Source organism: Lithobates pipiens, unplaced genomic scaffold (genome assembly GCF_037356315.1).
Source record: "Lithobates pipiens isolate NorthernLeopardFrog02 unplaced genomic scaffold, aLitPip1_a1.2 Scaffold_27, whole genome shotgun sequence".
NCBI classification, from domain to species: domain Eukaryota; kingdom Metazoa; phylum Chordata; class Amphibia; order Anura; family Ranidae; genus Lithobates; species Lithobates pipiens.
Genome location: NW_027507788.1, coordinates 63,001,158 through 63,018,976, shown reverse-complemented (window position 1 = coordinate 63,018,976; position 17,819 = coordinate 63,001,158). Strand labels below are relative to the sequence as shown.

The 17,819-nt window shown below is 43.5% G+C and overlaps 1 protein-coding gene across 1 annotated transcript in view; it reads left to right on the top strand.

Annotated features, from left to right (window-relative positions):
- The window catches only part of SLC17A7 (solute carrier family 17 member 7), a 238,137-nt gene that overhangs the window by 176,140 nt on the left and 44,178 nt on the right, over positions 1-17,819 (top strand). Inside the window, exon 6 of the mRNA XM_077457005.1 lies at positions 9,447-9,533. Within this exon, the coding sequence (XP_077313131.1) occupies positions 9,447-9,533 (87 nt within the window). The remainder of the gene's footprint in view (positions 1-9,446; positions 9,534-17,819) is intronic.

The following is a 17,819-nucleotide window of genomic DNA, read 5'->3' as shown; positions in this document are numbered from 1 at the left end:
CGTGGAATCATGGACTGGGCACTTGAGGCAGAACAGCAGGAGGAAGAGGAGTACTTCCTTTCCCCTCAAGGCCCCCTTTATCCAGGTAGCATTCCTGCAGGCTGGCAAAACACACAGGAAGAAGAGGAGGAGGATGGTGTCAGCATGGATGTAGAGGAAACTTACGCTGCATGGCCTCCCTGATTCTGCAAAGCCTGCGAAAGGACCCTAGGATTGGTGGTATCAAGGAGAGGGATCATTACTGGCTGGCAACCCTTCTTGATCCACGTTACAAGGGTAAAGTTGCAGAACTCATCCTGCCTTCGCAGAGGGAGCAGAGGATGAAACATCTTCAGGAGACCTTGAAGAAAGGTTCGTTTAAAGCATTTCCAGACCCTGGGAGGTTACGATCTCCTGGTGCTGGACAACGTGTCACTGAGGCTTTGTGCAGTCAGAGGAAGAGCGGTGGAGAAGGTGTCCAGATGACCGATGCATTTAAACAATTTTTCAGTCCTCAGCGCAAAGGTCTGATCGGTTCAAGCAACCATCGCCAGAGTCTGCATTATATGGTGCAGGAATATCTAGGGGCAAGAGCTGACTTGGAGACCTTTCCAACAGAGCATCCACTGGGTTACTGGGTCTTAAGGATGGACCACTGGCCAGAACTTTCTCAATATGCAATTGAGCTACTGGCCTGTCCTGCATCCAGCATGCCAGAGTGCACATTCAGTGCTACTGGAGGGTTCGTAATGGATGAAAGAGTGCGCCCGTCCACAAACTCTGTTGATAGGCTCACATTCATAAAAAAAAATCAGTCTTGGATCAGCAGCTATCAAGCACCTGATGCTGATGTAGCAGACTAAGGAGACCCCCCAGGCACAATATTTAAAGGAATATTTAATTTTTTATTGTTTCACTTTAAGCGTTATTAAAATCACTGCTCCTGAAAAAAATGCAGTTTTTAATAGTTTTTTTGCATTTATACATGGCCCCTGGGGTGGGACTCAGGCCCCCAAACATTTTTTCTTTATCGTACATCACGGGACACAGTAATTATTGTATGGGTTATATAAGCACCTTTAGGTGATGGACACTGGCACACCCTAGACAGGAAGTTTAGCTCCCTATATAACCCCTCCCCTTACTGGGATTACCGCAGTTTTTTCGCCAGTGTCTTAGGTGTTGGTCACAAGTAAATATGTGCTGTGCTGAGCTCCGCTGGAGGAATATTTTTCTGGGGCAAGCCATGCAACCGGATCCTATCAAAGTGTCTTTTCGAGACCAAACTGAATGGTACCCAGGCCTCGTGTTGGAAGAAACGAGGTTCTGCGTGTAACGCTTCTCTTTTTAGAGAGCTGGAACCCAGGATCCAGTGTTTGGTTTTTTCAGCCGTATTTCCTGGCAGGGTGCTTTACAGGCCCAGGAGTGTGGATCCCCTGATAAACAAAGGCCTGAAGGTTTTTTAACCGAGCCCACCGTGAGTGGTGAAGATTGGGTCTGTTTTGGTTTACTAAAGAACCCTGCAGCCGGATAAGGTAAGGGAGATTCCTAAAGGAATTTTTCAAATTCTTGTGGGTTTTCTCCTTTAAGTAAATATTTTCATGCCTAAAGTCGCCACCGGGGGCTGTCAAGAGCACATACCTGATTCCTTTGTTGTCAGTCTCACTCTGTGTCACAAGCTGCATGCTTTCTCCGAGCCCAAGCTCCAGGTAGGATGTGGAAAGGGGGGGGTTTCTCTTCGGTATGTCCCCCCACAGCTTCTTTCCAGGCAAAGAGGGCATGGGTCAGTCGGCGGTATGCTGCACCACTCCCGCCGCCATTATGGTGGCTCTCCAGCTTCACAGGCTGAGAAATTGCTGGTGCATTCTCTTACTGAAATGGTCCACTCAACACGCTCAACATTTAAATTACCCGTAACTGAGTTGACTGAAAAGTTCACTTCTTCTTTGGGTTCACTGAAGCCTCCTCAAGCTGTACATGCTTTTCCTGTATATTCATTGCTGGAAAAGCTTATATTTTCTGAGAGAGATCACCCAGATAAGCATATTTCCCTCCCAAAAAGTTTAACACTTTATCCTATGAAGGAAACATTTACAAAGCTGTGGGGTATACCAGCAATTGATGCTGCTATATCCTCTGTGCATAAAAGTTTGACTTGTCCTGTTGACAATGCTCACATGCTCACTGATAAAAGGTTGGAATTCCTGTTAAACATTTTTTCTTTGGCAGGTTCAGCAGCTCAACCTGCAGTGGCAGCAATTGGAGTGTGTCAGTCCTTGAGAGACCACTTAAAACAGGTGTTCAAGGTTTTCCCTGAACAGGAGGCCCAGGATTTAGCTGAGCTGCCAGCAGCTTTGTGTTTTGCAATTGACGCAATCAGAGATTCTATCCTTCAGATCTCTCGCCTTACGGCTTGAGAATTTTATGCTTGAAAAATTGGTCAGCTGAAGTGCCATGCAAAAAACTCCTGGCTGGTTTTCCTTTCTGCGGTGAAAGGCTGTTTGGGGATGATTTAGACAATGATTTCCAAAAGATATCAAGTGAAAAAAGTACCCTTTTGCCAGTTAAGAAAAAAGTAAACGTCTCTCATTTAAACTGGTTCTTTCTCCAGTGCCAGGGTCATCAGCCTCCAGGCAGTCATGATGACCTCCACCGTCAGGATCAAGAGGTAAAACTCAGAGTCAGCCCCAGGAACAAAAGAAGTCCTGGGGGAGGAAACCTACAAGACAAAACGCTAAAGCCTCTTTATGAAGGGGCCCCCGCGCTCGTTCGAGTGGGGGGGGGGGGAGACTGTTACAGTTCTTAAGGGTCTGGCAGGAGGATTTTTAGAACAGATGGGTGGTCTCCACAATAACTCTAGGTTACAAACTAGAGTTCAGAGAATTTCCGTCTCCTCGTTTCCTCAGATCAAATGTTCCCAAAGATCCAGAGAAAAACAAGTCTCTCCTTTCAGGGTTAGACGGAATTTTGTCGCAAAAAGTGATCGTGGTGGTTCCCATTAGGGATGGGCCGAACACCCCCCCCCCCCATTCGGTTCACACCAGAACATGCTAACAGTCAAACAATTTGTTCGAACACGAGAACACCGTCAACGTCTATGGGACACAAACATGATAAATCAAAAGTACTAATTTTAAAGGCTTATATGAATGATATTGTCTTAAAAAGTGTTTGGGGACTTGGGTCCGGCCCCAGGGGACATGTATCAATGCAAAAAAAGTTTTAAAAACAGCAATTTTTTTTCGGGAGCAGTGATTTTAATAATGCTTAAAGTGAAACAATAAAAGTGTAATATTCCTTTAAATTTCTTACCTGGGGGGTGTCTATAGCATGCTTGTAAAGTGGCGCATGTTTCTTGTGTTTAGAACAGTCTGACAGCAAAATTACATTTCTAAAGGAGAAGAAAGTTATTTAAAACTACCCACGGCTATAATGAATTGTCGGTCCCAGCAATACTCATAAAAGTTCATTGATAAAAATGGCATGGGATTCCCCCTCAAGGGAACCCCGAACCCAAAAAAAAATAAATGCTTGGGGGTCCCCCTAAATTCCATACCAGGCCCATGAGGTCTGGCATGGATTGTAAGGTGAACCCCGTGCCAAAGTAACCCCCAAAAAGCACCTTGTCCCCATGTTGATGGGGAGAAAGGCCTCATCCCCACAATCCTTGCCCGGTGGTTGTGGGGATCTGCAGGTGGAGGGCTTATCGGAATTTGGAAGCCCCTTTTAACAAGGGGACCCCCAGATCCCAGCCCACTCCTGTGTGAATTGGTCTTAATCATCTTTGGGTCTTCCTTCAGTGTTCTTCTTCCTCCATTTTGTTCTTGCCCCGCTTCTTCCTCTATATTCCTCTGCTTCTTCCTCTGGTCTTCTCACCCGGCATCTTCCTCTGGCTTCTTCTTCTCAGCTTCGTCCTCCGGATGATCCGCTTCAATGGGAGTCTCCCGCTGTGTGATGCTTCTGTTTTCAGGTGGCAGCTCTTATATAACGGATGGCGGCGCCACCCGGTGACCCTGCCCCCTCTGACGCACGGGGAGTTCCCTATGGCTTTCCCAGTGGTGTCAGAGGGGGAGGGTCATCTGTTTACGTAGAGGAAGAAGCGGGGAAAGAACAATATGGAGGAAGAAGAACACCAAAGGAAGACCAGAAGAAGATGGAAGAAGAAGTGGGGAAAGAAGAAGACATTAATAAAGGAATTGTCAAAAACCGTCTATTGTCTTTAACATTTTTGACACTTTTTTTGTGAAATGGTAGGGGTACATTTGTACCCTATTATTAATTCACACTGGGGGGCAGGATATGGGGGTCCCCTTGTTAAAGGGGCTTCCAGATTCCGTTAAGCTACCCCAAAGCACCCTCCCAATGTTGAGGGCATGTGGCCTGGTACAGTTCAGGAAGGGGGGGCGCTCTCATCCCACTTCTTTTCCTGCGGCCTGCTAGGTTGCGTGCTTGGATAAGGGTCTGGTATGGATTTTTGGGGGGACTGACCCCGCCCCCTCTCATGCACAGGGACTTCCCTATGGCTTTGCCTGTGATGTCAGAGGGGGGCAGGGTCACCCCATTTATGTAAACGGGTGACCCAGCCCTCTGTTATATAAGAAGTGCCAGAAGAACAGAAGCGTCACACGGCAGAAGACTCCCACTGAGGCGGATCGTGCGGATGGAGCAGAGAAGAAGCCGGAGCAAGATGCGGGACAAAAAGAGCAGAGGAAGAAGAAGATGAAAAAGAAGATGGAGAAGAAGTTGGAGAAGAAGAAGTTGGAGGAAGAAGAAGAACACCAAAGAAAGACCAGAAGAAAGAATGGCAGAAGAAGTGGAAAGAAGAGGAAATTAATAAAGGACTTGTCACAAACTGTCTCTTGGGTTTTTTAACCCTTTTGACACTTTTTGTGAAATGAGAGGGGTACATTCGTACCCCACTACAAATTCACACAGGGGAGTGCCGGGGTCTGGGATCTCCTTGTTAAAAGGGGGCTTCCAGATTCTGATAAGCCCCCCACCTGCAGACCCCCACTACCACCGGACAAGGGTCGTGGGGATGAGGCCCTTCTGAATGAATGAGAATATTTGTAAAGCCAATCCAAAGACATGCAGGTAGGTTAATTGGCTTCTGTCCAAAATTGGCCCTAGTATATGAATAGGGACCTTGGATTGTGGGCTCCTTGAGGATAGGGACCAATGTGGGTGTAGCAATGTACAGGGAAAGGGACAATTGTAGACACTCACTCAGGTTGAACTGGATGGACTGGTGTCTTTATTCAACCTAACTAACTATGAAACTAAAGCGCACAACGCGAACTGAATCGCCACCATCAACATGGGGACAAGGTGCTTTAGGAGGGCCGCTACCCCAAAGCACCCTCCCAATGTTGAGGGCATGTGACCTGGTATGGTTCGGGGGGTGTTCTCTCATCCCCCTCTTTTCCTGCGGCCTGCCAGGTTGCGTGCTTAGATAAGGGTCTGGTGTGGATTTTTGGGGGGACCCCATGCCATTTTTTTTTTTTTGGTACGGGGTTCCCCTGTGGGGAAATTCCATGGCGTTTTTATCAATTAACTTTTATGTGTATTGTCGGACTGACAATTCATTATAGCCGCGAGTAGTTTTAAATGACTTTTTTTCCTTTAGAAATGTAATTTTGCTGTCAGACTGTTCTAAACACAAGAAACATGCGCCCCTTTACAGGCATACTATAGACGCCACCCAGGTACGAAATTTAGTAATATTACACTTTTATTGTTTCACTTTAAACATAATTTAAATCACTGCTCTCGGAAAAATTGCAGTTTTTAAAACTTATTTTGCATTGATACATGCCCCCTGGGGCAGGACGCAGGTCCCCAAACACTTTTTATGACAATACCATGCATATAAGCCTTTAAAATTAGCTTTCTCCCATAGACTTTTAAAGGGTGTTCTGCGGCTTTCGAATTTGCCGTGAACACCCAAAATTGTTTGCTGTTCGGCGAACTGGCAAACAACCAATGTTCGAGTCAAACTCATTTTCATCTCGAACATAAAGCCCATCCCAAGTGGCAGCAAAAGGATTAGCTTTAACTCCCACATGCTTAATGCTCACCCTTGCAAATACACACAGCCCACGGTAACAAGGTAAAAAGCTACCTGGGCTGTGAATCTGTGAACAGGGGCTTAAGGATAGTCAAAGTAAAGCCGAAGTCAGGGATTCCAGAAGTCATGATAAACGATAAACAGAGCCAGGGTCTGAAGCCGGGGTCAGTCTTGAAATATTGCAACTAGAAACCAGGACCACTTGGCAAAACAGGAGACAATGAACTGACAAAGCCCTCAGAGTGAGGCAGTGTTTTATACCCAGCTGATTAGGTAACCTGCCTCAGTTGATCCAGGAGTGACAGGTACTGATTGCAAGGAAAGATCCAGAGAAAAGCCCTCAATACTTCCTACAGAACTAGGCTTGGCTGGAAAGCAGGTAGAATTAAGAACTGAGGAGTGGCTCAGAGGCAAAGCAACAGGAGCACTAAACAGGCAGTCATGAGTTTAATACCTCCTTGAGCCACTTGGGCTGTGACCACGCCTGGCCGCCTGCAGGGCACGGTAGGGACTGTGACAAGTGGCCAATGTTTATGTGCTGAGAGAGCACTTGCTGCAGGCTCCCAACATGAAGGCCGAGCTCTCAAATACAGCTGTCGGTCCAGGCTAAAGATCGGTAGCCAACAAGACCAGCTCCCGATCATATGACCGCTGTCACAGCAGGAAGGGATTAATCGAAATAGAATATGCAATCCTTTTAAGTATTTTGCTTTACTTAATCAGATTTTAAGTGTCCTTGATTGACATTTTTGCAGCTCTGATGTTTTGATTCCAGTGCATTCCGTAGGTAAGGCTGTCTTCTAAAAATAGTCAGACTCCTCATTGCTGCATAAATAATTAATTCGAATTGATCGTAAAATATAACTTTTTTTGTGCACACTGCTATTTCTTGGTAAAGTAAGGACATCTAAGTCATCTGTTTTCGAGAAATGAATTTGTCATGTGATACGTTAAAAAATTATTTTACTGATCCTATTTATTGTCTCTTACAAAATTAGAAGAATATTATTATTAATACATTGAAGGTGAGGTTAATACAAGTCAAATTGTCAGTCTAAGCATTTACTGTATTTCAGTTATGCTACAATTACCAGTTCCTGTATGGATCTAAGAAGAATCCATAAACTGCATTACATTAGCTTCCATTTTTACAACACTATTATTTCTATAGATTAAACATTCCTTTTTAGCATTCCTTTAAAGTGATCTTTTAGTTCTTATGGAAAAGGCCTATCTATGTAACAAAAGGTTGACTATATGTGGCTTTGGGACATGGGCAATCGGTATTGTAAGGCCATGATATAGCTATGCCAGTGCCATGTACACAACAAAGCATGAGAAGAGTCATAGAAATGACCAATTTGCGTCAGCAGCTTTGATGGAAGTTGTGGCAAAGAACTCTTTAAAGACATCATAGTGAAATCTGCGAAACAACTATTTTAATAATCTAATTACATTAATAAAGCATAAGTGTTTTGCAGTGTAACTTGTGCTTTGATCAGCACTTAAAGAAGAACTCTAGGCAAACAAATAAATGTAAGTTTGAAATGCATATGTCAGAACTGCTTTACCTTTCAAAGGATTTGTAATTCTGTTCAGCCAGATTTGTGATCCAGGCACCCATGCTAGACAACATATCAAGCTCAGCAACCTCCCTTTTTTTACTGCAGTTATAAACTGCAGCTCTGTGATTCAACCTACTCATTAATGAATGACAGGCAGCATGCAAATTAGGTCCCTTTTTTTTATTTTTTCCTCCCATAAGCATGTTCAAACTCTCAACCGAAGAGCTCTACAAAGTGGTAGGGCTTTGACTCGCTCAAAGTGCTGTACTTCCTCTTTTATTGTGAGCGCTAATGGGAAGGGGATTAAAGTAAGCTGACATGAGCATGTAAAAATATATAAAAATAAATATAGTACTCGCAAACACAATGAATAAATATCCCAATGTATATTAAACCAAATATTGTCCAAACTAAAAGTGACAAAAAGTGCTCCAATCCGAAGGTAAGCAGTGCAAAAGGCTTCAGAAATATTCAGGTGTGCAACACCCCCTCATAAGGGGGAATGGAGATTCTCTTTCCAAGGACCACGGCTATGGAACGTGCTACCAACCAACATCCGCCTGGAAGAAAACCACCAGGCCTTTAGGAAAAAACTCAAGACCTTCCTCTTCTAGAAGTTGGACAACTAAGCACTTCTTGAGGCACGCCTTGAGGCGATTCAGTTCGCGTTGTGTGCTATACAAATATTTCACTCACTCACTCATGTGTCCCAACTCACCGGATTGAGAGGACCCCCAGTTTTCAGTCTGGTGGGTCACTTAGAGCTTTGTAATGGTGTCTAGGAATGATGGATGTGGTATCAGATCTTCAAATTTGAAGTTTCTTTAAGAAGTTTCTCAGCAGAAGAAAACAGGTACCCAAGAGTGAAGAAAAATTGAACTGATAGTGAAGTACCATTAAAACAATATGAGCATGGATTCAAGTGTTTATATAAGTACTATGTAAAAAATACATCAAGAGCTTTCAAATTAATACAATTAAATGTAACGCTATGCACTATAGGTATAGGATTGTATATATGGATTTTTTTTAGATTGTTCTTTCTATTGGTTGAAATTTATTTTGTCTTTTCAACCTAACTATTTAACTCTAAAGCCGCGTACACACGGGCGGACTGTCTGGCCAACTTAGTCCGTCGAAACACATTTCAGCGGACAGTCCGCTCGTGTGTGGGCTTCAGCGGACTTTTTCAGCGTGCAGTCTGGCGGACTAAGTATTTCGGAATTTCCGTAATATTGTCCGTCAGACTTTGGTTTCAGCGGACAATCCGCTCGTGAGTAGGCTAGTTCGACGGACTAAGTATGGCGCATGCTCAGAAAGGATTTACACGGCGAAAGGTTGCATTGCTGTGTATTGGACTTCCTATTTCTAGTCCCGTCGTACGTGCTGTACACGTCATCGCGCAAACTTTCGACGGACTGTTTTGCATCCGTGTGTGGTCAAGTCCGTTCATTCGAAAGTAGGACGGACTGTCCGTCGGATTGTCTGACGGACTAAGTTGGCCATACAGTCCGCCCGTGTGTACGCGGCTTAACTTTCTGAAATTTCAGCTTCAATGTACAGTATAAATAATGACCTATCTTTTTTTGTTGTTGTTTTGTATAGCGTAGGGAATGGTTAGGTTTTTTTTTTGTTTGTTTTATTCTGCTGTCTATGTCCCCTTGGGAACATTTCTCTTTCTTAAGAGTTGATTTCCCACTACACATTAATCCTATTTTGGCACCAAAGAGCCATTTCAGAAGGCAGTTATTGTGTATTTAACACATGCAGTATAAGCACATGCAACAATTTTGTAGAAATGATAATTGTTTCTGTTTATTGTCATGGTGTTCTAGGTTCCTATGCGGGAGCTGTGGTGGCCATGCCTTTGGCTGGGGTCTTGGTACAGTATTCAGGATGGAGCTCAGTGTTCTATGTCTATGGTAAGTTACAGCAGTACGACACAAAACACCAGAAATATACAATGATATACCCAGATAGCAAGGAAAACTTTCCACAAATTTGTGGCAGTGTTGAATTGTAAGTCTGTTAACTTGCTGCACATTTTCACTGGCAAGTTATACACTTGTAGAACACTTGTTGACACTTTTCCAATTTGTAGCAAACTTTACTTGGCAAGTCTCTAGCAAGAGCAAAGTTGCAGTTTTGAGTCAACAGCAAGAGCTCTGCAAGTCTACAGCATGAAAATTCAGCCACAGTGACCCCTGTGGTATGATGACTATTGCACAACATAACTAAACCAGAACTTGCAGCAGACTTGCAAAGAAAGTTGATCCGGAGCCATGCAATGCAGACTTGCTGAAATTGTGTAACAAACTTGTGAATCTTGGTAAGTGTGCAATAGCTTAGCAAGTAATTTTCAAACTTGCAGCACAATTGCTTGCTATCTTGGTACTCTTTGCTTTAAAAATATAAATATAGAAGGAGTCGCTGACGGTGATTTCTTGGGATTAGGCTTCACCAACCAGAGAAGTGTGCTTCTCTGAACCCAACCTGCATATTTTCAGGCAAGGGTCACATTCTTTAAGTGAAGATAGGCTGAGCCAAAGATTTATTATTTCTGACTGAATGAACAGTACTTTTAATAGTCTAAGGCAGGGTTTCTCAACTAGGGTTCCGCCAGAGCTTTCTAGGGGTTCCTTGAGCAATGAGCAATGAGCAATTTATTCCTCTCAGATAAGTTCCCACTGATACCATTGATTTTTATTTTTTAGCTATATGTAAGCGATAATTCTTCCCAATGACTACAAGGAGCATCGTACTGACCATTACATAGTTAAATAGTAACAGTCACATAGTTAGTAAGGTTGAATAAAGACACCAGTCCAGTCCATCCCATTACACTAATGTATCATGAGTTGTATATATAGTCATTTTTAGCAGGGGTTCCCTCAGACCAGAAAGTAATTTCAAGGGTTACTCTGTATTGAAAAGTTTGAGAAAGGCTGGTCTAAGGTGTTGTTCACAATATTGTGTTGCTGAAACATGCACATTCTGGCAACCTGCGGTGATGTGATGAAATGCCATTGTTTCCCACTAAAGCAAAAAAGTTTTTGCAGAATGTTAAAAAAAGACCCTTTCTGAGGGAAAGGGGAAAAAAAAACATTAAAACAAAGACACACAAACAAATGTACATAGCAATGGTAATACAATGGCAATGGTAATACAACTAGCACAGTCAGTGAGATAAGACGGGCAGAGCTATAACACCGCAAAACTCATTTTACAGCTACAGCTTTCTATAGCTTACACTACTGACGTTTTATAATGTCCAGTGTGCAGAAGACCTAAGGCTGCATTCACACTTCAGTGTTTTGAATTGTGGGCAGATTTGAGCCGGTGTTTGAACGACAAATCGCAGGACTCACATTTGAGATGCCATTGATTTGAATGACAACTAAAATCGTGGTGCCGGTCTGCCACGATTGTCACGTGATGAATCGCGCTGCAATCACGGCAACCCACATTGCGTGAAGCATGTCGCCCAAAAAAAGTTCAGGAGCTACTTTTGGGTGACGTGCTTCACATGATGCAGGTGGCCGCAATTGCAGCACAATTCATCCTTGTTCACAAATTCTGTCCTGTTTTGCCAACATAAGACCCTTTGCTACATCTTTTGCATTGGATCAAGTACTCAACATTACTGGAGGTGCATTTGTATGATCCTGTGATATTGAAGATCCCTTTTGTGTATGTGTGACACTTTAGCATAAATTGATTTGGTTGCACAGTTTTCAGCGTTTTTTATTGCAGGGTTTGCTTCCATTATTTGTGACTTTATAATCAGAATGAAGTTTCCTGCTTATTTGTTTTTTATCTGAGGTTGGATGGTTATCTGAATGCCAGTATTGGGGGTTGTTGGAAAATTTCTTTCAGAGTTTCATCCTCTGGTATAATGGGTTGTAAATCTTTTATTATAATTTTTTTGCCTTTTAATGCTTCATTTTACGTTGTTACTAGAGGTACACAATTATTCATTTTTTCTCTTTGCATTGAAGTCGATTTTATCTTCAGGTTTTCAAGGCTGTGTATTTGCTGGTGTTGATGGTTTTATCTTTGTAACCTTTCTTATGGAAGGAGTCTGCTAGTATTCTGAGATGTTTATCTCTGTCTACTTTGTCTGAGCACATTCGGTGTTATCTGATGGCCTGATTGTGCATGATGGCTTGTTTAGTGTGTTGGAGTGAAAACTGCAACTATGGAGATAGTTGTATTGGTCATTCCGTTTTCAGTATATCGAAATGTGAAGTTTGTCATCCCTGATGTATACTGTGTCGGTGTCTAATAAGTTGACATGTGTATTTGAATATTTGAATATATTGTATTTGAATAATCCATATTTAGTTTGATTGATGGGTGAAACATGTTAATCAATGAGTAAACTTGTTTTCGATTTTCTTCAACTTCTGTCCATATGATGAAAATACCATAGATATAGCGATAATATCTATATGGCTTCTGTTGTATGCTGTTCAGGAGTTTAGGATATTGTCCTCCATGTCAGCCAGAAATATGTTTGCATATTGGGGTGCAATTTTTCTTCCCATAGCAGTACCCATACACTGAAAAAGGTATCAGTGTGTAGTTGTGTGTAAGAATGAATTCAATGAGCTCTGTAACTTCCTCTGCAGTGTATTTGTGGTTTGGTGAGGATGATAAGAATCTGTGACATGCAGCCAACCTATCCTCGTGAGGGATGGTACTGTGCAAAGATTCTACATCCATATTGACTAGAAGTGTATTTGTTGGTAATTGTTGTATATCGTTGAGCTTGTTCAGAAAATCAGTTGTGTCTTGCAGGATATTTGCAGTATTCATGACTGATGCCACGTACACATGATCAGACTATCCAGCGGACTTGGTCCGGTGGACCAGAGTCCGCTGGGCAATCCCCCCTTGTGTGGGCTCTGGCGGACTTTTTCTTCCCAAAAGTCCGTGGACTTAGAAAGAAGTTTTAAATCAAAATTATCCGCCGGACTCGGCAATCCGGCCATCTGTGTGCTAGTCCTCCGGACTTTAGAAATGAATGGACTTGCCCACACACGGAGAAAAGTCAGTTCATTTTAAATGCAGGTCCAGGTAGATGGGACTAGCGAAGGAAGCCAATGTCGCTGACTCCATCGGAGAGATTGACACCTCTCTGGCCCCGTCACCTGGTATGGACTTAAGGGGGAAGCTCTATGCCAAAAAAGTTAGTCCATATCAGATCCTATCCGAGCACGCAGCCCAGCCGGTCAGGAAAGGGGGTGGGGATGAGCGAGCGCCCCCCTCCTGAGCCATACCAGGCCGCGTGCCCTCAACATGGAGGGGTGCTTTGGAGAAGGGGGCCCCCCCACCATAAAGCACCTTGTCCCCATATTGATGAGGACGACAACCCTTGGTTGTTGGGGTCTGCAGGCGGGGGACTTATCGGAATCCGGGAGCCCCGTTTAATAAGGGGGCCCCCAGATACTGGCCCCCCACCCTATGTGAATGAGTATTGGGGTACCATGTACCCCTACCCATTCACCTGGTGAAAAAAAGTGTAAAGAAAAAAACACAACACATTTCTAAAATAATTTATTGCACAGCTCCGGTGGTCTTCCATCTTGGGGGGTCTTCCCGCCGGAGCCAGGCTTTCTTCTTCGTCATCGCCGCTGCCGTCCAGGGGTCTTCTTCCGACTTCGGGGGTCTTGTCCCCCTCTTCGGTTCTTCTTGCCGGGCCTCCGCTTTCTTCTTCCAGCTCTTTTATTAGCGGTGGCCCAGTCTTCTGTCGCCGCCGCCGCCTTCTCTTCTTCTCTTCTTCTTCCTTGAGATGTTGACTCAACGCTTTCTCTGGCCGCAATGACAGGGATGCGTTGTGTGGCAACTTATATAGGGGCAATGGGCGGGGTCACCGGGCGATGCCACATGGTGACCCCGCTCCCTTATGACGTCACAGTCCCGCCCCCCCTTCCCCAAAGCACCGCCCCATGTTGAAGGCACGCGGCCTGGTACGGCTCAGGAGGGGGTCCCTCGCTCGTCCCCACCCCCTTTCCTGACTGGCTGGTCTAATATGGACTTGGGGGGGACCCCCACACCGTTTTTTCTTCCCCTTTAAGTCCATACCAGGTGACGGGGACAGCGAGGTGTCAATCTCGCCGATGGAGGCGGCGACAATGACCTCCTTCGCTGGTCCCGTCTACCTGGAGCCGCATTCAAAATGAACAGACTTTTCTCTGTGTGTGGGCAAGTCCATTAATTTCTAAAGTCCAGCAGACTAGCACACAGATGGCCAGATTGTTCACCGGACTGCCGAGTCCGGCGGACAATTTTGATTCAAAACTTAAAAAAAAAGTCCGCCAGACTTTTGGGAAGAAAAAGTCCGCCGGAAGCCCACACACGGGCGGATTGCCCGGCGGACTCTGGTCCGCCGGACCAAGTCCGCTGGATAGTCTGATCGTGTGTATGTGGCATCAGTTATGAATACTGCAAATATCCTGCAAGACACAACTGATTTTCTGAACAAGCTCAACAATATACAACAATTACCAACAAATACACTTGACCTCCTTCACTAGTCCCGTCTACCTGGAGCTGCATTCAAAATGAACAGACTTTTCTCCATGTGTGGGCAAGCCCGTTCATTTCTAAAGTCCGGTGGACTCCCGCCATAGTCCGGCAGTTTGTCCGCCATACCTAGTCAGCCGGAAAATTCCGGTCGTGTGTGGGCAGGTCCGCTCATTCGGAAAGTCCGGCGGACCTCCGCTGCAAAGTCCGGCGGTTTGTCCACCGGACAATGTCTGCCGGATAGTCCGATCGTGTTTACATGGCATGACGGTTTTAAAAAAAAATTCTATGAGGACTGATATTTGTTTGATAAGTGTATTCATACCTGCTATGATGGGTCTTTCATTTTTTTTTGGCTTCTGACTCTTGGTAGCATGTAGAACTTCCCAATTTCTAGATTATCCGGAATCGTACTGATAAATTCTAAATGTAGGTGGGCTAGTGTTTTAATAAGACATTTTAATTGCTTGGCAAAAGCCTGGGTTGGATCATAATCCAGTTTTTTAATTCAAATAATTTTTATTGAATCACAGAATTATACAGAGAATAGAAATATTGTCATAGTCAAATTGCAGCACAATAAGGCACTTACAGATTGTGGTCAGAGCATAAGAAAACATCTGTGAGCTTACAATAAGTCACTCTATTCTTGTTTATCGGGCGGTAAATGGTTAATTGTGTATTAGAACATATAGGTATCATTAATAACCTAGGATATATGAACAAATTAAAAATGTAAGTTCTGAAAACTTCAGTAGAAAACAACACTATATTTATTTTTGCGTTTCAACAATATAGGGAGTGGGGGGAAAGAAAGAAGAAGGGAAGGAAAGAAAGGCATAACAGAATACAGGGAGATTTAGGGAGTTCCATATTGACCAGTTGGAGACATATCTAGCATTAGAACCATCCCTGTAAGACAATATTTTTTTCATATTCTGCCACCATATTGACTTTCGTGATAAGTTCTCTCAAGCTGGGGATCTCGTTAGTTTTGAATTTGCTCATCATTAGAGATCTTGCAGCAAAGATTATGTGCATTGCTATGGATCTGACCGATTTTGGGTATACCGCCATGTTAGCACTCATTATAGCTTTTTCAATAGAAGGATGTACAAAGACCCCAGTGACTTTCACAATCAGTTTAAAAGCCTCTGACCAGAAGCTGCGGAAATGGGGTCATGACCACACCATATGAGTTAGTATCCCCACCTGTCCGCAACCCCTCAAGCAAAGATTTGAGTTAGCGTCAGAAAATTTAGCGACTATGTATGGGGTAAAGTGCCATCTTGCAAGACATTTTTGTGCTAGTTATTCATAATTCGAGCATCTTGAGTACTGGTGGTTGTTTCTAATTGCTGAAAGCCATTGTTTTTCTGAGAAAATCTTACCTACAGTAGATATTTTTCCCACTTAATTAGTGGTTTGGATTTGATAAAAATTTACTTTGAGTTGAGTATGTCGTATATCAGGGATATTCCTTTCACTTTTGGATTAGTGGAGTTTAGGTGTTTCCAAATCCGTGTGGGGATTGGGGTATAGTTTGTGTTTAGTTGCTGATGTAGTGAGAATATCTGGTTGGATGGAAGAAACTTAGTTTGAATGTCGGAAAATTACATCAGTTTGTCATTCTTCATAAGATCTCTTAAGTAATGGATATCCTTTCTCAGCCAGTGTGTCAGGGTTATTTTTGTGATTAACCAGTGGGGGTTGTCTACTGGGATGGGGATGTTGGAAGAAGGTAAATTTGGGTGTGTTACTTCCCTTAGGTATGTCCATGCATTCATCGATGCTTGTATTCTGGGGTGGTCTATTGGGATATTTGTATGTGGCAAGTTGTGCACAATGAGAATGGACACCGGTGAATTGGGGGACAGCCCTGCATGTTCTAGTTGGCACCATGGTTTGGTAACAGTTTGATCAAACCAGCCTTTGAGCTGGTCCAATATCGCCTCCATATAGTATTCTTTTAAGACTGGGAAACCCATTCCACCCACTGCTTTGTGCTTCCTCTGCATTTTTGGGGGGAATCTCGCTCTACTCCCCACCCACACAAATTTGGATAATTGTTTCTGACTGGTGATAAAAAATGATGTAGGAAGGAAGTGCCCTGAAGTAGTAGGTAACTTTTGGTAATAGTAACATCCTATATGCGCTAGGCGACCAGTCCAGGAGATGCAGTGCTTCTGGATTCTGGATATTTTCTGTTGGAACTCAGGGAATAGTGGGATATAATTGGTCTTATAGAGGTTGAAGATAGGGGAAGTTAACTGAATGCCCTTGTAAGTTATAGAGTTTGGGGACCACGGATATGGTAGATCCCGTTGGAGGGCTGATTTAGTGGCTCTATCGATTGTTATACCTAGGATACTTGATTTAGAAGCATAGACCTTATAGTAGGCTACCTTGCTGATTAAGAAAAGAGTGTCATGGGCTGTGGCGAGGGACACATACGGGTCAGATAGTGTCAATATGACATCATCAGCGAAAAATTTGATTCTGTGGTGTTTGCCCTGGGAAGGGATACCCTGGATTAAGGGGTGAGTTCTAATCTTTTCCACCAGGGGCTCCATGACCAAGGCAAAAATCAGTGGGAACAGGGGGTATCCCTGTCTGGTCCCATTAGTTATTCGGAAGTTCCTGGAGAACATGCCCTCTGTGTACACAAATGCAGAAGGAGAAGAGTATAGTGGTAGTATAGCCTTTTGAATCGGGCCTATCAGACCAAATTTCTCCAGGACCCTAGTCAATATCGCCAGAGCACTCTATCAAAGGCCTTCTCTGCATCCACGGTAAGAAGCAGGCATTTTTGATTTTTCAGCTAAATGTATGAGATTTATCAGTCTCCTGATTGCATCATTTGCTTGGCGGCCCGATACAAATCCTACTTGATCCTGGTTGATAAGTTTCGGTAGTAGATTCGACAGTCTGTTAGATAGGTCTGAAATTTTGTGGTGCAGAAGGTTCTTTACCTGTTTTGGGTAGGGTAATTATGGTTGCTGTCAGCATTTCTGGTGGAAAGGAAGCATTGGGAATTGCAGTATCAAAGACCTGTTTTAGGTACGGTGACAGTTCATTTTGGAACAACTGGTAATATTTGGATGAATATCCGTTGGGACCAGGTGACTTATTGTGTGGCATACTTCTGATCAATTTTTGTATTTGAGGTACTATGAATGGTAAATGAAGTGAGGAGAGCTCTGTTTGAGATAATGTGGGTATGTGATGAAATCTTTTATCATGCTGTCTGATGGTTGGTGGGTATCTGGGTCATCTTTGAGATTATATAATGATTCATAATAATCACTAAAGGCGTCTGCAATTTCTTTGGCGTTTGACAGCGTTTCTCTTGTTTTGGGATTTGTCATGTATTGGATTTTTTGTTTGACTACTTTGTCTTTCACCTGTTTCACCAGCAGTTTCCCCACTTTGTTGCCATATCGGTAGGTATAGGCTTTCAATTTGAGAATGCGGTTCTCTTGCTGAGAAATCAGATGTGTTTGAAGTTCCTGTCTAGTGTAGAATAGTGAGTCTCTAGTTTTTTGTGTAGTATTTTGTTTGTTGAGGAGCTCATGATTTTGTATTTTAGTTAACAGGTCGTTGAGCCCTTCTGTCCCCTGCCTCCTAAGCTTAGTACTCAGTTGTATGAGCAGACCTCTAATATATACCTTGTGTGTCTT